Below are 27,487 nucleotides of genomic sequence, written 5' to 3'. Positions count from 1 at the left end.
CCACATTGTCCTGCTTTTGTATAATTAGTTTATTTAAAATAAATGTGAACCCTTTCCCTAAATGCATCAGTATACGTCTCCCCTTTCCGTCATGGCTGTTGAGCCAGGTTATGGCAATATGTTTGTACTTTACTTTTAGTGTTCATTCCACTGTTTCTGCCATAGGCTAAATGAAGATGATGAATGAACTTGACAGGATCATTTTTTTTTTATATATATATTATGAAATATGTATGTTATGTATACTTACATTGTGAAAAGAATTAGGGTCCAATGGGTCCAATTCTAATCATTTATCTTACAGAAATAATGGTAACAGTTACTGGGGAAATTATCCAAGCAACACATCCAAATTAATAATTCCTGTCTTTATTTCTCAAATACGTACATATATGTACATGCACACTTAGACGACGGTGCAAAATAAATGAATAAATAAACACAGTTCCAGCTCATCATGCATTATTTAAAATGTGCACTCTCCCCATCCCCCAACCACCAAAATATTTTAATTATTGATGCTGTGGGACTCTGGGCAGTATTCTAATAGGCATATAGAATTTCTCAATCTGTTGTGTAGCAATGCTGAATGAGGAGAATGGGGGTGGGTGGGGGCACGCACAGACTGCGCGTGTGCTATAAATAGAAAGCACAGTCTCCTCTCGTTCAATTTTGTAGCAGCGGCTACGAGATGCACAGTGCATAATAAGTAAACGTACCTGGTAAATATATGGTTTAATGTTTCTTACCCATAGCAGACATCCATGTCTCTACAGACAAATGCAAACAATGGTTTCCAAATCGAATCTTAAACCGAATATATGTCAAAGCTAAAATAACATTCGGCAATTGATAATTACACCCAAGGTTTACAATTGAATAATGGGCTATCTATCCGCATGTAACTCATTGAGCTATGCATAATTATCATCTTCGTGCACGTACACAAAGAGAAGTTCTTAACTAAATAAAAAAACTACATAAAATATATGATCATGGTATCTTAAGTGTGCTAGTTACTTAACTGCGAACACTAACGAATGACTGCGCTCGCGTAAGAATGAGAAAGTAAGAGAGGCTGGCTGAGTGTGATGGGACATTCAATGAATGAGGAGTAGACGGCATTGTGGCTTCCTTGCAGCTTTTTGTTTAGGACGTGTTTCCGTTTTTCAGTTCAGAAACGGTCACAGATGTTAATGCATGTTGGCCTTTACAGTGCCACAACACATCCAAATGTAAGCTTTTGCGAGTAGGGCAGCTGCAATTCAAATTATTTCACCTGGCTTCTCCAACGAGTTTATGGGGAAAACGCGATTAAATCGCACAGTGGCCACCTTTGCATAGGATGGAATTGTCAGCATACTATGCTATAGAAGCAAGGTAAGAAAACCAAATATATTCTCTGATAGATTTTTATGTGGTTCGTAAACTACGATTGAGCCTCGGACTGCAGATGCATATTATGAAGACAAGATGATTCACGTGTCTAGAATGCACATAGACGATTGCACCGGCTGTGTTGCCCAGGCTGTGAGCATTTGAAAGATAAAATTGACCGTGCTTAATCTGTCGTAGGCTAAAATTCACGTTAAATATGTAGACCAACTGTTCATACGAAGTATAACTAACGGTAATCGTGTAAATATCCGCATACTTGGTTTGTTTTCTGTCGTGGTGGCGTTAGGAATTCAAACATTACGTAACTTCCCCCTTACCGAATGTGATGTCACCTTTATATTATACCAGGCCGACAAGACATTTCTTACCTGACGCTTTAACTTTGTCCGCAATGTACACATGTAGCCTACGTTGTCCATACACGGTTATAAAATGCATATCGCCCATATAATTAAAAAAATATCATAGTGAAATTTTAATTAAGCACTCATTTTTAATATTGGTGCATTAAAACAGCACACGATTGTGTATATATAAAATATATAATAGTTTGTGAACCCTTTGGACTTACTTGGATTTCTGCATTAATTGTCCATTAAATGTTGTCTGGTCTTCATCTAGTTTAATAACAAACAATCTGCTTAAACTAATAACAAACAAATATGTGTATTTGTTGTCAATACTGAATGAATCATTTAAACATTCACAGTTTAGGTTGGAAAAAGTATGTGAACCTCTAGGCTAATGTCTTCTCCAAAAGCTAATTGCAGTCAGGTGTCCCAATCAATGAGATGAGATTGGAGGTGTGAGTTGGAGGTGCCCTGCCCTACAAAAAAGGCACAAAATTCTGTTACTGACAGTCTGCTCTTCTCAAAAACATCTGTTCATGTGAACCATGCCCTGATCAAAGCAATTTTCTGAAGACCTTAGAGGAATAACTAGCATTGCATAAAGCTGGAAATAAGAAAGGCCTAGGTGTTCATCAATCCACACCAAGACAAGTTGTCTACAAATGGAGGAAATTCTGTACTGTTGCTACTCTCCCTAGTAGTGGGCATCTTGTAAAAATCACAGAAAGAGCGCAGCATGAAATGCTAAAGAAGGACAAAAAAAACCCTAGGGTAACAGCAAAGGACCTGCAGAAATCTCTTGAACTTGCTAAAGTCTCGGTTCATGCGTCCACTATAAGAAGAACACTAAACAAGAATGGTATTCATGGGAGGGCTCCACGGAGGAATCCACTGCTCTCCAAAAAAACATTTCTGCACATTTTAAGTTTTCAAAAGACCACCTGGATGTTCTATGAGACAGAAGTTTAACTTTTTTGCAGAAATGCACAACACTATGTTTGCAGGGGAAAAGCATTGCTCACCAACACCAAAACCTTATCTGAACCATGAAGCATGGTGGTTTGGGGCTGCTTTGGTGCCTCAGGGCCTGAACAGCTTGCGGTCATTGAGGGAACAAAATTCCAAATTGCATCAAGAAATTTTACAGGTGAATGTCAGGGTAGCAGTCTGTCACCTGAAGCTGAATAGAAGTTGTGTGGTGCCACAAAACAATGACCAAAAACAAATTAGTAAATTGACAACAGGATGGTTTAAACAGAATACAATTAAGGTTTTGAATTGGTCAAGTCATAATCCAGACCTTAACCCTATTGAGATGTTGTGACATGACCTGAAGAGGGCTGTTCATGCAAGAAATCTGACAAATATCAATGAACTGAAGCAGTTTTGTAAGGAAGAATGATCCAAAACTTCTCTTAACCATTGTGCAGTAGCAGTTATAGAAAACATTTGGTGGAGGATATTGCTATTAAAGAGGTCCTACCACTTACTAGATACAAGGGTTGAGATACCTTTTCCAGCTTGAACTGTGAATGTTTAGACAGTGTTTTCAATAAAGACATGAACATGAAAATGATTAGTTTAAGCAAAATGCATTTGTCTATTAACACACTTCAGGAGGTAAGCATGGGTGTGTCAGTGACAACTGTCCACAGAAGACTTCACAAATAGAACCACAAGGCTACACTGCAAGATGTAAACAAAAACAGGATGGCCAGGTTGCAGTTTGCAAAGAAGTACCTACTGTAAAATAGCCTGAAGAGTTCTGGAAAAAGGTCTTTTGGACAGATGTGACCAAGATGCACTTTGGTGGTGGTGGTGAGGTTCAGACAGTTTATAAAACATAGTTTAGTTAAAAATAAAACAGAGAGAGTGAGATGAAAGGTACAGTATGAGGATGTGGAAATATATTTCATAATTATATGTCAATATTAAATCAATTTGATGCTTTGAAGGCACAGCAATTGCATTGCCTATGAATATTAGGTTAGAAAATACAGCATTTGCCTGATTTAACGTGACTTCCGGTATAAACCATGCCCACTTCCTGTCTTCTATCCGAATACAGATACAGATCATTTTGTTGGTTGAACAGATACAGATACAGATAATGACGTCTCTGCACACCCCTAATTTACGGTACCTGTCTTCAAATGTGCCGCAAATGTTTTTTTTTTTGCCAAAAATGCGAACACATAGACTTGTAGGGTAGATCTTGAAGAAAATCCATTGAGTGTTTGCCATAGATGATTTTCCTGCCCTACTTTGATGTTTGCTTTCTGCTGTTTGTCTGGTGCAGCCAGTTTGATGAGGTTTAATGTACTGTTTGTGATGTGAATATTTGTATGACCTTGTGTAGTAAACTGAGCACATCTGCTAAAATGTTAATGCTCACAAACATGCCCTTTGTTGTAAAAATATTAGGTGCTTTAGGATATCTTATCATCCTATTATGCCATCAGCTAACAGCACTTCCAAGGCATAAATCTGTGATGTTTATGTTACAGGGCCCTGCACTTGTGGCATGCTCCTGTACAGTCTGAACAACCTTTTTTTAAAAAATTTTCATTAGTTTTTGAATTTCATACATGTAATACAAACAATTTCTTGAATTCTGCCCAACCAATCATGTACATATAGAGCTGTCCATCATTCATCTGGTGGCATGACAGGTGTCCAAAATGGCACCCTTACAAGTGTTTCATACTTATAGTTCATTTATTGATCTGCTCCATTGCGCCACTGTTGTTTGGTAGACAGAGTAGAAGAGTGTAATCTCAGTACACATAAATGCTCTACTAATATTTAAATATGACTCCTTTTATTAATTAATACTCCTTTTTGCTGACCATTTGGAGTGGGTAAATCTGTTAGTGTTTCCACTACTCAGAGTTTGTTTGATGTGTGTGAGTGCCACACAATGAATTGCATTGTGCATGGCCATGTTTCATTTACATTATGGAACAGTTTAAAAAGTATGAATAAAAGATACATTCATAAAATATTGCCATGGATAAACACAGTAAAGTCATGGATATACTTCCATTGTGGTTCATGTTGATAGAAGTGCTCATGGCAAGGTGATTGTAGTCATGAGTGGTAAAGTGCGCTATTCACAATACCATATACTTTAAATAACCATGAAATTCAATCTAATTCAAACATCATGCAATCGTTATTATTGGTTTGGTCAGCATCATTACAATTAACACACAAATACACTATTTGCAAACACTTTCTTAATGCAGTAGGCAGTGTATTACAGGGAAATGCTATCAGTTAGCCAGGCCTTAACTTTGTCTTAAAACTGCCTTGATTTATGGTATTTTTAATACACAGTGGTAACTTGTTCCAATTTATGGCTTATGTGTATAGAAAAGAGTATTTACCCGTTGTGGTCTTAAACCTGGTGCCATGCGTTTTGTGTATTTCTGAGTAGTGTTTGTAGCGCTTAAAATAGATTTAGAATGTTCAGGCTCATCTGGTTGTTGAGAAGTGAATTCGGTTTTGCCAGCAGATTAATCCTCTGGAAGGAATGGGAGTTTGCTGTGGGCAGCCTCCCAGCCTCCAGACCAAAGATTGGGAATTCTGGTCAAAGGCCACCAGGTCTCAGAGCCACCGAGCTGCACATTCAAAGAGAGGACCGAGATTATTAAAAATGTTTTCAGGCCTGCAGATTTGTATGCAGCTCTAACCTTTTTTTTTTGCCAAGCCCACCCACTCCAGGGAAAAGCCCTTAATGCTGATTCAAAAACAAAAAATCTGGCTGAAGTGCAGTCCCATCCTGCTTTCTGACAGTGCTGTAATTTACATTTGCTCCCTGTGTGCTATTGTGTAGCTGCATGTCATCAGCAAAACCAACTGACACTGCTAACTAGGCTGGTCCCTACAGGCAGGATAAAAGGGACAGAAAAGTGGCTGGCCATGCACCCACACCCCCCACCACCCCCCGCACCCCCCATGAGGCAAACATCCTCACTGCATCCCTGCCAACAACACTGGAAACATTTAATTACTGCCTTCTCTGCCATTCTGCAGCCACAAAACATTCACTGGGTTTTAAAATGTGTCTCAAAAATTAGGAGGAGCATTATGTGTCTTTTTTTCCAACAAGGATTTTATGAGATGCAGGAAGGTTGCTAGTTTGACTCCATATGCTGTTTAACAGGCACATTGTGGAACACTGGTCACTTAACCAAAATGTACCACTGTGTAATGGAGTTTGAAAAAGTTCACTGGACAGCCAGGCATTGTTTGCCTCATACAGTTTTATTGCGAATGACTCAGGAATACTTGAAAATTAACATTCTGGAAAGATAGTGTTTACATTAAAATAACTTTAGGATGAGACATTTAGGATGTGCTGTTTATTTTTATTGGTATCTAAAACAAACAAGTTATTTATGATACCATCAAGCATGAAAGCTTAATTTAAGCAGCAGTCGAGGGAAGTTTTAATTACTTTGATACGCAGCATTTTGTAAATGTAAACAATAGCCAGCTTTCAAATATGAAGCATTTATTCTGTGCAGTTACAGAAATACAAAAGGATATAATTTTGGCCATATTTAAACCATATTTTAAATAATTAGTTCCAAACACATCACAAATCAGCTTTGCACTGAGAGTGGGTGAAGTGATATGGGCATTACAAAAGACTAAAAATGAATTTCATTTCATTCAGTTTTTCAAATGAAGGGGAAAAAATCCACTGCTACCCCAGCCCCTATCAATCTGCAATTGCAATCACTCCCAGTAGTAGCCTTGGTTCAGCATGGGGTTCAATGGGCAGCACAATCTTTTGCCCTTAGCATCTGTGCTCAGTGTGCACAGTAGAGGCTGTTTCCAGTCATAACCTATGCTTCACCTCCTCACCTCTTCCACTCTCTTCTAGTTCCTTTATATGCTTTAAAAGGAATCCTATGCAGGAATTTTAGCCTTGCTGTGGTCCTGTCTTTACAATAAACCTTGTCTCAATCCTGCCCACTCACCTCCATTTTTATATTTTATATCAGCCTTTTATACCTTTTTATTTTTAAATCTCTGTTTTTTGAAAGCTGTCTCCTTTTAGAAAAGACAATTACAAAGTTTACTGGTTTTTGAAAGAGTCCTGTAAGCTCATCCTCCACCGTTGCAGTAGCTAGCTAGTTAGCTACAGATGCTGTGCTAAAGCCTGATCCCATCCCACAGGCTCTGTAACTACACCCACCCTATCCCCACACAGAAAAGAGCGTCACATCCAGAAATGTCCCAAACACATTTTAGAATAAGAAATACAGGCAGAGGAGCACAGATTCGGCAAATGTGCACATAGACAGAGATTTCCAGTGCAACATAGATATGACTGAGCATGGTTATTTTATAATATTTTCAAGGTAAAAATCCTGCATAGTATGCCTTTAAGGCTGTATGCCTTGCACAGGAACAATAACTTAACAGGATGAGGCACCCGGCAAAACCAGGGACTTCTTTTCATTTTTGAATTAATAAAAAGTCTACTGGAAGAATTTAATGGAAATGGAAATGTGGAACCTAGTATAGGAGAATCATAAGACCTCTATCATTATTAATCATTATTCCTCTATAAGTGATACTGTAAAGTTTACATGATAAAATAACAGTAAGCTTTCACCAAAAAGACTTTGATGTCATTTTCCGAACTGCATTCTTTTTATGCAGACGCTTAAATTATATTGTACTAGCATATGATGGGCAACTTTGACTGACAGAGAAACCATGTGAAGAGTGGGATGGCTGCAGTGCTGCACTCTCTTATTCTACTGCTGTTTTCTTGAACAATTTCTTTTCAAGAGTTGTCCAGGTTGTGACTAATGCAACCTTTCGAGGCCATTTGATTTGTTTCATTTTTCTTAGCTGTTAAAATTGGATTTTGATGGTGTTTAAATTACATTTATTCAGTCATGAAAAGTATTGTGTTGATCTGTTGACTGTGTACTTGCTGCACTGATTATGTCATTGGTTGCCAACCAATACATTCCTCTCTTGCTGGCACACATATATAGTTCCTGATAATAAATCAGTCCATCATGGATATGATGTCCCAGGTAACATTAGATGTTCTTATGAATTTTTATTTTGAAAGTATAATATGTGTAATATTTTTGTACACCATACTACAATATACATATTCTGTTTTATCCCATATGTTTATTCATCTCTATTTGTATGTTTTAGTTCAAACAATGATTAGTGACTTTAAACTTGAGCGTAGGGTTATCATAAGATATTTTATAAGTTCACCCTTGGACCAGCATCTAACTGCAATGGACAAAGCCCAATGAATTTATGCATGTTCCTTTTTATATTCAAAAATCACTATATTGGGTGGCATGCTGGTGCAGTGGGTAGCACTGTTGCATTACAGCAAGAAGGTCCCAGGTTTGAATCCTGGCCGGGGCCTTTCTGTGTTTGCCTCCACCATGCCGCCCTATATAGTGATGTTTGAATATTGAACTTAATAAAATATTGTATGATAACCTTACACTCAAATTTAAAGGTACTAATTATATTCGCTAAAACATACAAATAGAGATGAATGCATGCTGGGATAGGCTCCAGCACCTCCTGCAACCCTGACCAGGAGTAAGCAGGTATAGATAATGGATGGCTGGATGGACATCACTATGTGTTTGTTGCTCATAATGAGTGGCAACAAGTCATGCATTCATCACTAATTCAATATTGAAACCAAGGCTCTATTTCTGAACAGTTGTTTCGACTCTCTTGTGTACTTGGGGTCATTCTGAATTTCATAAAGGCTGCTGGCTCCAGTAATGTCAGTAACCTTTTTACTCACAGGGTTATTTCAGAAGAATGTCAATATGATGCAGAGAGGGCCTGGGGGAAATCAGTGGCATGTGGATTCCTAGGTATAATTTTTGAATAATAAGCCATTCTTGCTGTTGACTTATATCCCATGTTCACAATTTAAAGCCCTTGTTGTGATTCATATACTTAAAGAGAAACATAAGACTCCATTTGAGATCTGCACTTTGTCTTTGAGACAGAGAACATACACACCTGCCCAAAATCCTTAAATCCACACAGCAATACCCTCCAGGATTTCATTGTTAATATTGATCATTGAAATGGGTTTTAAGTTTACACAAAATCTGATAATCCACTATAACAAATGTACCCATGCAAGGAGCATTGCATATGAATTCGTACCCCCTGATAACTCAGAATTATGACAGACAGTGATTATATTTCATGCGACAGGCCACACAGTGCTACTAGAGTGCCAATGGCAATGAGATGACTACTACTGTACTGTGAACTCCTGGCACATTGCTGGGCAATGTTAATGCAGAGCAGTGGCATGTCCAGACAAGTTTTAAAGGGGATGCCCTTTCCATAACATTTTTATTTCCATCCATGGTCACTTTCCTATCTGACTCTCCCCATATTAGATCAACTAAATGTTTTCATAAATGTCTCAATTAAAAATTCAGTTGTACAGTTAGTCACTTGACTGTGCCATTGGAGTACCTATGGGGTCTCCTGGAGGATAACCATTGAAATACAGGTTTAAATCCCTGCAGCACACATGGTGGAGACAAACTGGAGGTCCTACTTATAAAATAATGATGAAAAGCACAATGATTTGACGTGAAGCTACATCAGGTGAATATATTGGCTTTAGTAGTGAGTCTACAATATCTAGTTCTTTTAGAAGTGGGAAATATGTTTGTGAAATTACTGAAATGAGGAGAGCAGACTAACCACGGTCACTGTGTTTTGGTAAACCTGAACTATTTTAGGCCACCACTTCATTTGTGTAGTCCTTGTTCGGATATATAACGGATAAAGGGTTGCAAGCCAAATTGGAAATTTAACATAAAAAAGAAAAACAAAAAATCAAATGCAGATATTTGATAGTGCAATGATTTATCTCGAACAGTACCCTGTGTTGTCTTGTCTGTCAAGATATGTGGTATGATACAATTTAACTATCCCTTTGTAGAGAAAATGCAGTTCTGCTTAAACAAACTCAAATAATAATCAATGAAGCTCAGTAAATGGGCACAGAAAGTTATGCACAATGAAGCTCTTTAATCAGCTGATTCAACATTCCATATTCAACTTCTTACAATGCAGTACATTTCAGTAATGTAACTATTGCTGTGTTTAATTTTATGTCAACGATCAGGATTTATGCATATTATCACGAAATTTAATCTAAAAATGGTACATGCAAGGCATGTATCGAATTACATAATCAAACAGTTGCACTGATAGAGCCGGCAAAGCTCATGTCATGATACAGCAGGCTACATGGATGAATACAAATTTGCACTGCTTCTTTAAGAGTGGGCTGTTCTGTGTTCCGCTGTCAATGGGTATGTTGATATCGGCTCGTGCTTGAAGTCATTTCTTGGATTAGTTGAGGTTATAAATGCATTACCGATTTCAGCCGTTTCAACCAGCAACAGTGAAACTTTGCTTAAATACCTGTTTTAATTATGTATTGATATTTTTCTTATTTTCTCTTTCCCCGCTATTCTTCATTTCAGCGTCTTCTGTTGGATGCTACTGTAGTTAGCCATCGAACACCCAGAAAACCATCTCCGCGATTCCCGGTGGATGCTTATAACATGGAGATTTCAAGTAGCCCTCAGGCCAGGAGCTAAATATACTTGATCAACACTCACCAGAAACTATCGGGGTATCGTTGACGGTAAGAGTACAAAGCAAACCATAGGGGTGTACATTTGCGCGAGGATGTCTTTTTGTTCTGTTGTAGAGCAGCCATTCATAGCCCACACTGCTGCGGCAGATGCGTGACATAAGCATTTGATTTCTCTTGTAGATGATGATCTGTTTTTAAATAAGCAAATAAATAAAGATGATAAAAATCGTTATCTGGTAACAATCGTGCGTATTCAGTTGATAATCACTATCCAAATGCCATGCGATAATATCGGTTTGGCTAAATGTCATTATAATGCTATATTCGCTAGCTATATAGCTATCGATACTATGATGATGCTTTTCTGGGGATGCTAGCTAACGTTGAAGCTAGCTGTATTGCCATCTATATAATAACAATGACATCACTGCGCTTTTGATAGATTTGGCCGTTTTTTATTACTTTTCCCCCCTCGATTGTTTATTCCTTAGCTAACGGCTACCTTATTTGGTTTGGGGAGGTATATGTTTTAGAATGTAAAAGGCATTAGCCAAGTAGTCATTAAATCCAGACAGGCAATTTAGTTATTGCAAAAAAATCACCAGATGCTATGCTGATTTTGTTGGCATTTGATTTACAAAAATTACAACAAAATTAGAACAACAGCAATCGATATCAAATGGGATACGCTGTTGTTCTCTGAGATATGTCTGTCTTTAGTCCGTATTATATAACACTAATTGCCTTCTCTTGTTTTTTTTTTCTAATTCTAAGAAATGTAATTTTTCCTTGTTATACTGCCATGAATGTTAGTGCCTCCCCACACTGCCACGGTTTTGGAAGGGATCATTACAAAGTGATCATAAATCAGAAGTGAATTAGAAAGCCTTTCCACAAAGTGATGTAGCTCCCCTAACCAGTCACCACATGTAACCATATCCTAACGCACACCCTGTGCCACACTACAATATACCATTGTCCCATGTACAGTACACGCGGATCTTTATTTGTTTTTTTCAAATGTGATTATGCAAAAAAAAAAAAAAACTTGTAATATGGATATGTAAATATCGTTTTGTAAGTTTAGAGTATCTGTGGCTTAATTTAACATCGACATTGTTTAGCCTATTTAGACTGCAGTGAAATGGCTTGACTAAATCTGTTTGAAAGACGCACACAATTCCTTCGGCTGGCAGAACTTTAGATATTGTGTTACATAATTGAATTTCAATTGTTAACATTGCAGCTTTACAAAAACCAGCCGCCTTTTTTGCAGTGCAAATTGAGTTAGTGAATGTCTAATCTTATCAATAAACTAGACAACTTTTTTTAGTTCACTTTGAATAATGAACAAAAGAAAGGGTGTTGAGTGAAGATAAATCCTTTTCTTTATTTTTTTAAATAACTGTCTTCAAGAAAGCATTGGTGTATTTCTATCCAGAGCTATTAATAAAAAATGTAGCATTTGTTAAAAAAAGAAATAGGCCCTATATAAAATCTTAACATTCAAAATCAAGTCCGTAGCCTATATCTATTGTCTACCAATCCTTTTATGAAATGTACAGCACAGATGATGTGTGTACATAGTGTTTGAATTTTGGAAAAGCGATATCTGAGGCTAAATATGTAAATACATAAACTCCTCCCCAATGCACACCCGTTCACTCACCCATCACATATTTTAAAAGTAGATCTAGCAGGACGTCTCTATTTTGGATAAATCTCTGGGTTTTTGGATGCCTCTTCTCCATTTTGCAGAATTATTTGAAAACTTGATTACACCCTGGTACACTTACATTTCATATAGAGTACTGTACTGTACCGTGTTGCAACTGTAAATGGCATCGTAAGGCCACAAGGTTATTTTGATTTAGCATGGTTGCACCAGCATATAAAAGGGTAGATGAAGGATATCAGTGTAATCTGAAAAGGCCTCGTGGTATTAGTCCCTTTGTTTGTGATTTGTTGTATGATCCTAAACGGCTAAAAGCCAATGATATTATGTAACCTCACTAACTGTAATTAATTGTTCAGCTCCGCTTACTAATACTTTCATGTTGTCTCTATGGATTACTCATAGTTTGTAACCTGCTGCTTTGACATTATCCCTCATTTTCACTCTGATGTAGTTGGTGTTGTATGTAAATGCACTCTCTTGATAATGAAAGATTTGCCTACATGTCATTGAATCAGTATAGCTCCATCAAGCTCCTGGCATAATCTGACCTGCTCTGATTTTGCATAATGGTGTGAAGTAGTTATTGAAATTGTGAAAATTCAATGTGCCTGTATGATTGCCTGATAAGGTATCATTTGAGTTGATCTTTTTCCTAGTCAGTGCTTATGGTGAGTCAACAGACATTTTCATTAGTTCCCAGAGGCAGGTCTAACGCCAGATCAGGCCCTCTTTTCTGAGATGCGTTCTTTTATTTTCACTCCTGTTGCCTGATCAGTGTTCAGAATAAGTGAACTTGCCATTTTTAATCTGCAGTCTCTTGAATGTGGTAATACCAGTTTAGTATATAGTTGAAACCTCTTCAGCCTCAGGGCCGACGTCTTCTTGTGTTCTTTGTTCTGTCAGCTTATAAATGCTGAAGATGTCTGCTCCCAATGACCTGAAGTCCTCCTGTGTGCCGAGGAATGGCCTGGTAAAGCTGCCCCCGCAGCCCAACGGCCTCGGCTCTGCCAGCATCACCAAAGGGACTCCAGCTGCCAAGAACCGCCTGTGCCAGTCCTCCTCGGTGCCCACCATCCTGCTCCCCGCAAGCCTCCCCTACCACATGGAGCCCCTCCCCACGGCTGCCTCCCTGTTAGGGTCCGACCTGGACGCCGGCTCCCCCACTTCCGACTTCCCCCCTCGCCAAAAGCTCTGCAAGCCGTCCCTGGAGAGGCAGCTGGTGCTGGACGAGAAGGTGCTGAACCGGCTCCTGTGGTACTTCACCACTGCCGAAAAGTGCGTTCTGGCGCAGGTGTGCAAGACCTGGAGGAAGGTGCTGTACCAGCCCAAGTTCTGGGATGGTGTGACGCCCATTCTGCATTCCAAGGAACTGTATGCCATCCTGCCCAATGGGGAGAAGGAGTTTGTCAGCCTGCAGGCCTTTGCGCTGAGGGGATTCCATGCCTTCTGCCTGGTGGGCGTCTCCGACTTGGACATTTGCGAGTTCATCGACAACTACCCCCTGTCCAAGAAGGGAGTGAAGTCCGTCAGCCTGAAAAGATCCACCATCACAGACGCTGGTTTGGAGGTAACTTCTGTGAATCATATTTATTTAGATATTTATTTATTTGTGTTTTGTTGAAGGCTAACAACAGAGAGTCATCTTTCGAAGACTGGTTGGCCTGGAATGTTTGCAACCTTATGTGGGATGGTTTCAATAACTCACTGTGTATATAAATTGCAAGTGAATCCAAATAGCAGTTCTTTAACTTTATGTAATGTGGCACACGGTATTAATAGTTCAATCACCAGACTGAGTGTACTTTACTGGAGACTCCTGCCATTCTTTCTTGAGCTTCCTACAAATGGGGAAAATCTGTGAATATGGTACTGCAGGGGTAGGCAACCCTAGTTCTGAGATGCCAGGGATGTCTATGGTTTTCGCTCCCTCCAAACTCCATGATTGGATGAGTTATTTGATGTAATGAACAAACGTGAGTGTGCTGGAGCCGAGGTAGTCAGCATTTCACCAGGCTCTGGATTGCCTGGCCTAGACTATTAATAATTGATCAAACTGCAATCAAGCTTAGATCAAACAGAAACCAGAAACATTTCTGGCACTTCAACACTGGGCTTTCCTGCTCTTGTACTGTACAGTCCAAGCACACAGGTTTGTGCTTACTCCTTTTCTGAAAGTGTTTTTAAGAGTGAATACAAAAGGTGTTTGATTGCATAATATGATGAACTAAATCACTGAGAATTATGCCATAAGGTTACCACAATCAAAGGGCGCCACAGGTGGTTCTCTAAGATGACTTAAATGTTCATTTTAGAACAGAACTCTTGCTGTATATCAAAAATTAAGTGAATGCAATTTTGTATAACACACACATGCACATTCACACCCACACATACAATGGAAAACAGTCTAAACAAGGAAAAAAAACTCCAGGTGCAACAGAGGAAGAAAGAAGTTATTTTATTGTTTTTTCCTTGTTGCAAATATTCATTCAACAAGACAGAAACACTTTACTCAAACATAATATTCTGTGCACACATTGTTCAATTTATGACCCGTGAACATTCTGTATTGTCTGGTAGTTTTTCAAATGAATATGTCAGGCTGCCGTAGTCTTTGTTTTACCACTACAGCAATCCAAACACCACTGGGTGAAGTCAGTCGCTTGTTAGGCTCCATCTGTGGGACCTAATTGAATTAATTTGCATGAACTAACTGCTCAGGTCACTAACCAGTCATTTGGTCACATTTTATGAGGAACATGCAATTTAACAAAGAGATCTGCCTAGGTACTTTATTGTGTATACTTAAAGAGGGTTATCTCATAGTCAATAGTGCTGTCCTTATGTTATTCTGATCTACATCATAATAAAATTTTCTAGAGGGCAACATAATATGTTTGTATTTCCTTGCTTAGGTTCTATTGGTGAGGCACTTTTTATTGTCATGGTGTTGGTTAATTATTAATTAATGGCTATCATTTGTAAGATAGGATGAGATGATTGCGTTTAGTGTGAAATATGCAAAGTATGGAATGCAACATTTCTTAACAAACGACTTTAACACTCCTTCAACATAATATATCTGAAATATGAATGACTGTTGAATCATCTGAGAACCAAAAACATTCAAGTTATTAATTATAAACAGATATAAAAAGACATATATCTAGAAGACATTTCACTGGCTCAGTTTTCCCCTAATTATCCTTTTCTCCCATTCAGTCATTGCAGCTTATTGAATATATAGCAGGTCTGCAGCTCCATTCAAATTAGAAGGCCTCATTTGAAAGTGCCTTTATTTTCAGTCATACCAAACCAAACAGAGGATTGCTGTCATCTTCACCAGTGAAACAATGTCACCCTTTGCAATTGATGAACCCAAGAATTTATTGTAAAAGTAGTGAATGGACACCAGGAAAATGGGCATCAGTTCCATTGCAATGTTATGCATTGAAGAGCCGTTTGAGTCACAAGGCCAAAGGGGTTCAGTTACATGATTTATTTCATTGATTACATGGCACTGGCATATTCAAAGGACATTCGATGGCAAAGACACCATTCAGCACACAAAGAACAAATACACTGCGTTTGACTGCAGTGAGCCCTCTGATAACTACAGAAACTTAGCTGTCAGTGGCAACATTACATCATATGCCATAGATCTAAACTTATGTCCGAACTTAAATAAGACAGTTGTCAGGCAAATGTCACAGTTTTGGAAAGACTTGGTGTATTCACGTCTAAACACTGCAACTACTGAAAGTTAATTCATTGAATATTATTTCATCTGACAACATTGGCCAGCAACTGTGTTTGTTGGTTATTTTGTTTTAAACCTTTTACCCTTTCATTGCTTTTGACATTTTGCAGTAATTCTGGTTCTAAATATATCCTGATGTGTAGCCAGCACAGTGAATTGCAGATACCAAATTTGCTGTGGGCAAGCATTTTAGTCAGGATTTTAGAAATCATATTACAGTACATTTCTGCAGAAAAAATACATTTCAAGGTTACAGTAATTATGGATCAGATTTTTGTATAACAACAAAAATAAACAGTGTATTTAAGTGCCTTTCCTGAAAAAATGCTTTGTTTCAAAGAATTATGCGTGAAACACATTTTAAGGGAACACATTAAATTGGGAATATGTGTTGTTTAGTCTGGGGAAAAAAGTTTAATTAGCAGTTTAAAACCGTGTTCTGAGATCTGAATAAAAAGAATTCCCAATAATGATTCAGTATGAATATGGGGGTAGAAGAGCACAGTACTTTACTTTGCAGTTGTCACATACATCTCTCATTTTCAGTCCTTGCACAGCAAGTTTACAGTCATAAGACTTTGAATCCATCCAGGATATTGTGTACTTATCCAGCAATTATTCGGCAGCTGTTCCAATGACAAATTTCCGTCCATGTGTGGATGTTCGTTACCAGATTTCAACTGTGCAGTTGGTAGGAGACCTCAGCTGAGGCAGAAAATGAATGGCTATATGCTGCAGACATTGGTCACGTTGGGCAGAAGCCTAAGGCTCTCTTAGGCTTTTATATCTTCCTGTTGTAAGACCCTAATGTGAATACATTCCGCCTGGGGTCCATTCTGCACATTTAGCACATCGCACAAGGAGAGAGAGAGAGAGAGTCCATTTTGGAAGTTCCGTACTCTGTGTTCTTGTGTTGGTTGTTAGCATGCTTTGATATTGACAAAAAAGTGAATTACCAAAACTGACAGGTGTTATTTGTTGTTTTGATTCTGTTGTGGGGAAAAGCTATCTGCACCCCCTGTCTTTATGTATTTGTAGGCTTGTCACAGTGTTACTATTTTGACTTCCCTCTAAGACTCTGTTGATATCAGAATCACCAACCTTAGCTGTTAGGAAGGCCTGCCGGATTCCCTCATGAGACTAGACTCAAGTTTAGCGCTCAAATTTCTATAATTCACAAAATACTTTGCAACATCAAAACAAAAGTCTTACAAATAAAAATTTTAAGTAAAATACCTGGGAATTAATGTTGGTTATAAATAGCCTAAATTTAATTTCCTTCTGGTACAGCCATAACAAAAATGGCCTAAATAAAGTGGCGTCAACATTTTAAAAATGTAACAAATTAAATAAACAAATTAAAACATTAAGTTAACTATCTTTGACAGTGCAACACGATTACTACACGATAGGCCTACAATCTAATTTAGAGCTCTGCTCGGCAACTGATGCGTGACCTGCATTGATCAGTGATAAGGACATGTGGGCTACAGTATATGCACTTATACTGTCTTAATAAAGACAATATTGAAGCTCTGAAAATGCACGTTTTTATTTCTTTTTTAAAAATTATTTTAAAATTTTATTTACAAAATTACAAAACTGGTATTGACATTGTGGAGGTAATTACACCGGTGTAGGCACGTCCATTGTTAAACACGGTTAAACAAAACACCGCGGCAAGCCTATATCGTTGACATTTTGTAGACCCCAACATCAAATGCTAAAATGTGTAGGCAGTCAGATTGACATACTGATCTGAATGCATTTTCACTATCCCAGGGTTGAGGGGGAAAAAAGTGGTTTAAATTATGTTTTCAACCATTGGCTTTGTTGTTGTTTGCAAATCCCTGTTTTGACACTACTTGTCCAGAAATTCAATAGTTGTTATGCAGATTTCCTACCAAAAATCCTACCAAAATGTTACGGTTGTTCTATGCCAAAGACATGTTATATGCATTGATTCTTGTGAGTGAAAGCAACTTCAGGGAGGAGTAGAGATTCTGTACCAAAGTGGTATTTAAATCCTTACCACGGAAGAAACCATTGAGGGAAATGTTTTGATTCCATCCACTGCTGCACATGGTATTAAAACATGCAGAGGAGGAAACTACAGCATTCTGTCTCCCCTGTGGCTGGCATGTGTGGAGGAAGGCTGGCCTGTCAGCATTCTTCAGAGATGTCAAGGGAACCGCAGTTCCATGGCGATAACTTAAGGGTAGATTCAGATGCACTGTGCTGGCTAGCAACTACTTAAGCATTTTTCAGATCAATGTTATTTCTGGCTTTATTCCCATGTCTAATGAGAGAAAACAGATGTTTGGGCTCTTCAAGGGGTGTGGCAGTATCTCTGTGGAATTTCTGATTTACGACCTATGTAATTCACCAATGAAGATCGTATATCATGATTTAATTCATACACATATTTGTGTGAACTAGTATTACTGCTACAGTGATGATTGGGGGCAGGGATTAAAAACAAAATGAAGCGAAATGGCACTATATACGGATATTGTTGACTATGAAGTTTATATTTTGAAAGAGAGCAGTGCAGGCAGCTGATGTTCCATTTGCCCTCCAGGTGATGCTGGAGCAGATGCAGGGCCTGATGCACCTGGAGCTGTCGGGCTGTAATGATTTCACAGAGGCAGGGCTGTGGTCCAGCCTCAACGCGCGACTCACCTCCCTGAGCGTCAGCGACTGCATCAACGTTGCGGACGACGCCATCGCCGCCATCTCACAGCTGCTGCCCAACCTGTCGGAGCTCAGCCTGCAGGCCTACCATGTGACCGACACGGCCATGGCCTACTTCACCGCCAAGCAGGGCTACACCACCCACACGCTCCGCCTGCACTCCTGCTGGGAGATCACCAACCACGGCGTGGTCAACATGGTGCACAGCCTGCCCAACCTGACCGCCCTCAGCCTCTCTGGCTGCTCCAAGATCACCGACGACGGCGTGGAGCTGGTGGCCGAGAACCTGCGCAAGCTGCGCAGCCTGGACCTGTCCTGGTGCCCGCGCATCACCGACATGGCGCTGGAGTACATCGCCTGCGACCTCCACAAGCTGGAGGAGCTGGTGCTTGACCGGTGAGTCTCCCTGAAAGGCAGGGGAAGGCTGGAGTTTTGCCTTGTTGAGTTTGCCTTGTTTCTCACACAACCCCCACGAATGCTTTGAAGATCTATGCCGTAGTGCAGGCATGGGCAACCCTTGTCGTGGCGGGGCGCAGGGTAGGCTGGTTTTTGTTGCTACTTGGCACTTGATCCTTTAAAGCAGATGGCTTCGTAATTAACTTACCTTAGCTAGCCTCTTGAGTTGCAGTCTGGGGAAAAAAACAGAAACCGGCGTGCCCAGGGCTTGGTCACCTCTTTAATGATGCAATTGCAGGTGTGCTTCCTGGTCCTAACCTCCCCCTTCTCCCTGTGGTGTCTGTCTGTGTTTCAGGTGTGTGCGCATCACGGACACAGGGCTGGGATACCTGTCCACCATGTCCTCCCTGCGCAGCCTCTACCTGAGATGGTGTTGCCAGGTACAGCCCTCCTAGCTTTCATAGCTGTCATATCTCACTTCAGATGAAGTTTCCCTGCTCTGCCTGTGACTGGTAGAGTGACGCGCTCTCACACAGACAAAAATGACTGTAGGGACTCATCCTCTTCAATCTTTGCAGGTGCAGGACTTCGGCTTACAGCATCTTTTTGGAATGAAGAGCCTGCGTCTTCTGTCTCTTGCAGGTTTGTTCCTTTTTTGTTTTTCATGGTCATATGGCTCAACAGGTTTGAGGTGCTGCATCCTCCTGGTGATGGTTTCCTTTCCTGATGTAACGTCCTTTCTCTGTCTGTCCTAGGCTGCCCCCTGTTGACCACCACAGGCCTCTCTGGCCTGATTCAGCTTCAGGACCTCGAAGAGCTAGAACTGACCAACTGCCCAGGAGCCACCGCCGAACTCTTCAAGTACTACTCTCAGCACTTGCCTCACTGCATGGTCATCGAGTAGTGAGAGGATGCATCGGAGCGCTGCATCATAACACCAAATCCTTCTCCTTCAGTCGACTTTAAAAAATAGAAAATTAACGCTGACCTAACCGATACTGTCCTGAGCCTGAAGGGGAAAGAGAAAAGCTGTCACGGATAAGGAAGAGTTGACCGGAGAGAGCGGGACGTTGGGAGGCACAGATGAGAGGGTCGTGACTGACTGGCCTGTGTGCAGAGAGAAAACCTGAGATGAGAGAAGGCCCAGAGGAAAGGCGTCTTACTAAACCAGACCGGATTTAACACACACACACACACACACACACGCGCGCGCTCACACATACACAAACACGCGACGGTTTCGCGGGACAGTGAAACTTGGCTTTGGTGTGACATCATTCGGTGTTTTTTCAACTCATTAAAAAGTGTGTACAGGTTCCTCTGACAGGGTCCCGTCCTGGTTGTGGGTGTCCAGAGAAAAGGGGCGGGTGGGGACAGGGCTTAGGAGAATGGCAGCGACCAATCTCTCGCATTCTTCAAGATGACGGTTTTTTCCCCCTTGTCTCTGTCTTAAAAATACAAAAAAAAATACTAAAACAAAAAAAACAGCTACTTAGATTTTTTTCGTCCAGGCTGCACGCTTACTCGCTTGTTGTCATGCATTTTTTAACATTATTTTTCTAGATATTATTTTTTATTAACGGGATGAATATAAAGCATTTGTGGTAAGCAATCAAGTTTGGGGTTTTGTGGAGGAAGCGGAACGCCTCCTCCGCTGGAGGTCGACCGCCAAAGGATCGGTGCAGTCAAGGGCCCGGGGGTCGACTTCGACGCGATGAAGCGGATGACCGGGGGGGGAGCGGAGTCCGTGTGGCGAAAACCGGCCGGTTGGATGGGGAAGGGGAAGGAGTGGGGGCTGCCTTACTGCTCTCTCTTATTTGTGGTCGTAAGGGGACTGTACCCTGTAAATGTTGAATAACACGCCCGGCTTGGCCTTTACAAGTGATACAGTTTTCATTCCATGTTTGAAATCATACAATATTAGTGGCTTGTGTGCAGGTTTGAGTCTTGATGCTATTGCAGCTGAAGGTGAATCCACACTTTGTTTTCTTTGGGCTCTTTGGCTGCCAGTGCTGCCTGTTTATGAGAGCCGGGCGAAACATTTTCAGGGGAAGAAACTGCACGTTGTATTACTTATTTGTGACCTGGCCAAATGTACATAACACTTACATTAGCTGTGCTGCGGGTGGTAACTACTGTTTCAGTAGTGTAAGCACATGTCGTCAGCCGTATTCTTTTGAGACCGTATGCAAAATACTAACACTGCATTGTATTGCATTGTAATATATAATTAATAACTTATTTAATGATACATTTACACATATATACAGATGTATGTTGATTGATGGGAGTGAACTATGTAAAATCCCTTCAGAAGAGTAAGAGAATATACTGTCCTCATAGAATATTGAAGAGGGAAGGATAATGGAGGGAATCCACTGTGAGAGGCTGTGCGATTCACTGGCTCAGAGCCACTGCAGATGTATTGCAGTACTGCGACCCTCCATCCTGGGCCTGCTTTCGGGCTCCTGTTTTTTCACTCGGCTCGCTGTTCCAGCAGAAGTCCTCTTGTACCTGCAGCTCTTCAGTTTATTTTTAGTTTATACTCGCACTCGGTACGGTACAGTTAAACTCCTCTCTGTTGCTCGGCTCAGTAGGGGGCGTAAGCTGCTTTGGAGATCCACCTCTTCTCCCTGCAGTTTGTGTTATCTCTTCTTGCACTGTTGTCGCTATGCGTTGTTCTGAGATTTTTTTTCTGGCTCTCTTCGTCTCCTCTGTTCACACCTGACCTACGCCGACAGGCCCCCGTTGCTTGAGGAAGTCGGTGTCTGAGGGAACACAAAAGCCTGTAGCTGAGTCCACCATCAGTTTCTTAGCAGACCATGCTGAGCCTTCAGGCAGACGCATGCAGCTCATGCCGCAAAGTTGACATTTTTTTCCTCCTGGAAGGTCTGCTTCTGTTGCATTATTTTTTAATCAGAGGGATGTGGTGGAGTCAAATTCAAATTTCAAACGTCAAAATTCAACTTAGAGGTTGTAAGTTGTAGCAAGGGCCTAATTCTGGTGTGTGCTGCATCTTGAGTCTGCTCTCAGTAGGCTAATTATCAGTGATGTAATATGGAAGGGATGCTACTGACTCCATCAGCTTAAAGCCAGTGGCCTGTTAAACTTTATGATAGATCAGCAGGCATGCGTCTCAGAACACATTAGTGTGGGGTTGAAATATCCATTTCCCGGGTTGGTTTCTTGGTTTCTGCTGGGTGAGTTTGATTTTAAATGCAGTCATGCGGCAGGTCAGAAGGCTTTCAGATTGTGCTGGTAGAGATCAGCTTGGCAAGAGCAAGGTTTGTGAGTGTAGGCATGTTTATTTCCGAGTCTTCGGGTTTCTGCTGTGGAAAGATAGTAGCTTCGGAAATCTGAGCCATCTCTGGGCTCCTCTGAACAGGCAGTGGAGCAGCGCAGAGCAGGGATCAGGGTACCAGCCCCACTCAGTCAACCTCTTCCTTCATTTCCTTTTGCTCGTTTATTTGTTGATGGATTGAGTCCTCCAACTATTTGCCTGTATATGGATGTACATGTATATTTATTGAGAAGTATTTATTTATTTATTTATTTATTTATTTATTTATTTATTTATTTATTTATTTGCTCATTCATTAAGTCATTTTTTTTATTTCTGGAGGAAGTTTTGGGCTGAGGCAGCTCATTGCTTTTTTGGTTGGCTGTAAGATAAAATGGAACAGTGGGGAAATGGATTTTAGAGATATGGTTCTCATCAAGCCGTTCGCTCCTTGCTTGTCATCCAACTTCGCCATCTGTTGAACCAGTTGAGCTATTATGCAGAAGCGGTGATGTTTGCAATCACTGCTCCATGCAATATTTGTATTTTCTGAATGGTGTTGTTGATAACAAGCAGGCGAGGGAGGGAGTGGAAGAGAGAGAGTGTAATCTGTTGCTTGCACGAGCAGGTTTTGGCCGTTTGCTACTGTCTGCTAGAACTGGCTTTTGTGACATTGGTGAGGTTCAGCAGCCTCTGGCTGAAGGTAGGAATGTAGCTTAAGTCATTTTTGCTCATCTGGATTTTTGGTATCTCTGTGTCAGGTGACAGTGCCGTGTTCTTCTGCAGTTACACATCCCCAATCTCAGTAGATTGGGTTGGTCAGTATCACCGCTGAGTTCTGTCAGAATTGAGATAACTAATTCCACTGGTGCCAATGTGAGATCCTGACCAAACAATTAGAAATGAATTTTGCTAGTGGTTTTCAAGACAGTCAAACCTGGGCACTGGCGTATTCGACACAGAACAGAACATTTTTTTGAAGTGGATGAAGGCTTGGCTGAGGCTCATTAACTGAAACTTATATTTCTTATAAAGTCAGTTTCTTTGTTTTTGACTTAACTCCCACCCCCCACAAATTATTTGCCTGTGTGCTAACATTTATTACAGGAAGACATACATATAAACTAAAGGTATACATATAAAGAAATGTAAAAAATTATATATAAATACTGCTCAGAGGGGCCACCATACTGGCTGAAGGATACTGTATAAAGGCCACAGTGGAATTTATTTGCTATTTATTTTTGAACATAATTTTTTTTTTTATTTGCATTGTTTGAATATATTATATATTTGATGATGGTCTGTTTTAGAGTGATGATTCAAAGAAAAAGGAAAGAATGATTGTGCCTGATATACAGACTTATAATCCTGCATTTCCGGATGTATTTGCCTACTAGTGAAGTCAGTCAAACAGTAAAGATGAAAGTACAAGCCAGAAGTGCAGCAGCTTATTGTGCACTAGGATTGACCAGGAACTGCACTGTAATTGACCAGGAATTGTTACAGCACATAGAATATGGAGCCATTACCCGGAATCCAGTTGTTCACCTTATTAGACGTTCAGCACTGCAGGGAGTTCACAATAGAACTCTACTGATGATACTAAACCTGTAAGCGCTTAATGGTGTGGATGCTAATTCAAACAATCGGTGAATTAACCTGTGTGCGCATTCATTTTCTGGACAAATTCACATTCACATTTAACTATGTAAAAACCTGCATGTTCCCTTCCTTTCCAACATTTGATTATCCAATGGAAGACATACTGTCCAAATTAAGTCTTTTAAATCATTACACAAATTGTATCCGTAGGAAACACCTCAACAGTCAGTTATGCAGTGCAGGCAAAAAGCGATGTTGCATCACAGCAGCCCTGATGAAAGACATGTCCAGTATGCTCATAATGCAGATCCCTTGTGGCCCACAAGAAGCCCATCTGTTTTTCTGCAAATCAATGGCAGCAAGCGTATTATTAATGCCCCTGCAGAGCAGCTATGTTCTTTATAGGCTGTTGACCACATCCCTGAAACATCTATTGGGCGTTAACCCAGATGTCACTTTTCAGTGCAAGTATGTGATAATTACAATATCTGCTGTTCACGTCTGTGACGGCGCAGGTCCAAAGTGAAAAATCAAAAGCTTCTGATCTTCAGGCTCGTTGTCCAAACAGAAAGATGTCTTGTAATTCTACCCTGGTAACTTCTTGTAAAAGTGGGTTTTAGAGTTAGCGTGAACCTCTAAAGCCAAGTTCTTCACAGTTTCTGTCCACTCACCGTGCAGCAAGTACAGCAGAAAATGTGATACTCACCTGTGGTTAGTTTATGGTAATGAACTGGATTCAAGCGATTTCATACTTTCATTGGGAATAACTGTTTTTCCCACCTAAAACCCTCTGTACAATTTTATTAATGCAACTGTTAGATTTTATGAATAAAGCATATATCCAACATGTATTATGTGACTGCAATAGATAGGGACGAGTTCTGCAGCTGGAATGAAAGCCTGGTCTGGAACACTGGTCTTGTAGGCTTAACAGCAAAGTCAACCATCAATGCCAAATTCTGACTATTACTCTGATGTATTCATTTGGTTCTTTTCTCCTTTCTTTCAGTTGTGACAAAGAAGTCATGAGCTTCATTGATTTCGTTTTGCTTCGTTTCATTTAGTTTAGTTTCTGTAAATACTATTGTGGTGAAAATCTATTTGATGACTTTTTATTCATTTCTTCTCATGGCTGCAGTGCCTTGTCAGACGAGCGTTGTCGTTTTGAAATGGTTTGGTTGCAGTCTGCACCGTTTTAGTAAAAGTTGAACAAAAATACTAGTACCGAGTCATCTTTCATTTCAAAACACTACAGCATGCATATTGTCTTTGTTTTATTTGGTCAATTAAAGCTAAGCACTGTACCCATTCAGGTTCTACAGCTACTCCATTTACAGTTTGGAGAAATGTAATATTTACAACAGTGGAAATTTGTGTGCAGGTAGCTGTGATTTATGAATCTGTAAATTGGGTCTTCTTATTGCTGTAAAATGCGTTAAGCATCTTTTCTTTTGCCTAGGATTGTTATGCATACGCATATTTCTGGAAGAAAAATACGAAGTATTGAACTTAAAAAATGAAGGTGTTTTTAAAACAGTCGTAGAAATTGAGACATCTTTATTTGTGTGATGAAAGCAGAATGACTGAACCTCTGGGACAGTCATGATTATCAGAATACATCCACTGGTTGCTGCACATTGCAGTTGGTCTAATCACATGATGTGGAATATCAAAAATATTTATCCTACAGCACCACCTACTGAAAAGACAATATAGATTTGGCTGAATAAGCACTGCATTCCTGAGTTTGTTTGCTGTGACTGCAGAGAAAAAGGCAACTTGGAAAAATAATGTAAATTTTAGGATATTAAGATATTTCAGTGTAAAAAATGGTCACAACTTTCAGGCTGTTGCACATTACTAAATTGATGCCATTTGGTTTATGGGATTAGTCAAACACAGCTGCTGTTGAAGCTTGGGTAGATGCATAGGGCTGAGTAAAAGAGATTTAAACATAAAAGGAACACATTATTTATGGTCATTTCAAATTCAATGAATGTTTAACAGTTTGCATGTTTGCCTTCCTGTGTGAAATATGACATGACCGAGATGTGAATTGGAGGAGAGTCAGCAATGGAACAACATGATGTATTTACAGTGAAATTAATATTTAATCACAAATTGTGTTTTATATGCATTTTGTTATTAAACATTGAGAAATAAAAATCACATTTGAACTGTTAGTACAATATAAAACAGGCAGAAAACAAAAGAAAATAGCAAAAAACAGGGAAAAACAGGCTGTACAATAGCTAAGTAAAGTGTGGTCATATTTTTAGCCGAGACATTCCAGAACACTCCTTGCCGTATCATTGGACAAAGAGCAGACATATTCTTGTCCTGAAGAGCAAGGGTCAAATAATGTACAACCTGAACAGGACTGAACTGTTTACCAACACATGCTTTGTGATCACTAGGAATACCAGCAATTACAAGACTTTTGGCTAGAGTTCATTCGGAGGTCATATACTTTCTTTCATCCTTTTGGAGCATTTTGAATGAATTCGCTGATGACGCTATTTCAGAGATTTGATGTCCAATGTAAAAAAAGGTCTGACAGTCACCAGAGTCAGGTAAAACATAAACAATTTGTAAATCTGTATCTCCCTTTATAACTAAGGCCCACGTACATGAATCTGTGTGCGTGCATGTATGTGTGTGTGTGCGCGTGTGAGCCCTGAGTATGACAATAAACCAGGCATACTGTCATCACTGGTATATAAATGGGTACAAAAATAATAGGTCATTCGTGTATTTTGTATCTTGGTATCAAAATTTATTGGTATTCATTATCTCTGGTTTCAAAGCTTTAATGGAATTTTTCAGGGACATATCAGAAATTCAACAGCTGCGATGGCTAAAGCAATCATATAACAAAAACAAAAAAGCAACAGAATTACATTTTCAAATTAACCTCAATGTTTTGGAACCTCTCAAGGTCAAAGAGACAACTAGAGGAAGCATTACGCTGTATTCATTTGATCTAAAAATGTGATGTAAATAGATTAGAAGCCATAGTTAAAACCCTTTCCCCTGCATCAGTCTTTTTACTGGTTACAATTCAATAGGTCTCAATCTAGATGGCATACAGGAAGGCTATAAGGAGTCATAGCCACAAGCTATGAGAAGTTACTGTATGCATGATGTGCCGTCTATACGGGCACAAAGCTATGCTGCAATCGAAGCATCCTTTTCCATAACTTTCTACTGAAGGTCAGCATTCGCTTCAATTCTGGCCACTGCTTATTTTCTCCGAGCCATAACAGACTTCATGATCCACACGTACATACGCCTTTGCATGTCTATACATACAAACTGAGGGAAGAGACACTTACTCATATTTTCTACACTCAACGCTCTCTCCAATGCAACATTTCTGTTTCAAGCATTTCTGTTCCGATTTTTGCGGGTGTGGCACAGTGGCCTTCGTATAGAAGAGGTGAAGAGGGCAGGAGAGAGGGATGAGACGGAAGAGCAGTAATCAGAATCATCTTCCATTTCCTCCCTTCGTTCTCAGAGGTTGCTCTCCGCGTCACTCTTGTCCACGGTGCCGTTCACTGGGGTCAGAGGTGAAAGTCCTAATCCGTTTACATTGCTTTCATTGAGCCTCCGAACTCTGTAGATTTCGTAATGGATGTTGTGTGTGACGTCCTTTAAATCCTGCAAGTGAGAC

The 27,487-nt window shown here is 39.9% G+C and overlaps 2 protein-coding genes across 11 annotated transcripts in view; one reads left to right on the top strand and one right to left on the bottom strand.

Annotated features, from left to right (window-relative positions):
* The first annotated feature begins 653 nt into the window (after positions 1 to 653).
* Positions 654 to 26,685, top strand: LOC135248278 (F-box/LRR-repeat protein 16-like). Of its 5 annotated transcripts, none has more exons than XM_064322738.1 (7): positions 654 to 722; positions 10,286 to 10,449; positions 12,983 to 13,646; positions 18,421 to 18,929; positions 19,285 to 19,369; positions 19,508 to 19,571; positions 19,685 to 26,685. In XM_064322738.1, exons 3-7 carry the CDS (start codon positions 12,990 to 12,992, stop codon positions 19,831 to 19,833), a joined length of 1,464 nt encoding a protein of 487 aa, XP_064178808.1. In that variant the 5' UTR covers positions 654 to 722; positions 10,286 to 10,449; positions 12,983 to 12,989; the 3' UTR covers positions 19,834 to 26,685. The 5 variants fall into 5 exon arrangements, with proteins under 5 accessions (XP_064178808.1, XP_064178805.1, XP_064178810.1 ...); XM_064322735.1 differs by lacking the exon at positions 654 to 722 and adding an exon at positions 1,056 to 1,380; XM_064322740.1 differs by lacking the exon at positions 654 to 722 and adding an exon at positions 8,582 to 8,638.
* LOC135248277 (neuronal-specific septin-3-like) overlaps positions 25,902 to 27,487 on the bottom strand; it is an 80,500-nt gene continuing 78,914 nt past the window's right edge. For all 6 annotated transcript variants that reach the window (XM_064322730.1, XM_064322729.1, XM_064322733.1 and 3 more), the window contains one exon: positions 25,902 to 27,487. In XM_064322730.1, coding sequence (XP_064178800.1) covers positions 27,328 to 27,487 — 160 coding nt within the window. In that variant the 3' untranslated portion in view covers positions 25,902 to 27,327.

The sequence above is a fragment of the Anguilla rostrata genome, chromosome 2 (assembly GCF_018555375.3).
Source record: "Anguilla rostrata isolate EN2019 chromosome 2, ASM1855537v3, whole genome shotgun sequence".
Classification (NCBI taxonomy): domain Eukaryota; kingdom Metazoa; phylum Chordata; class Actinopteri; order Anguilliformes; family Anguillidae; genus Anguilla; species Anguilla rostrata.
The sequence above is the reverse complement of the archived record's forward strand: the minus strand, read 5'-3'. Positions and strand labels throughout refer to the sequence as shown.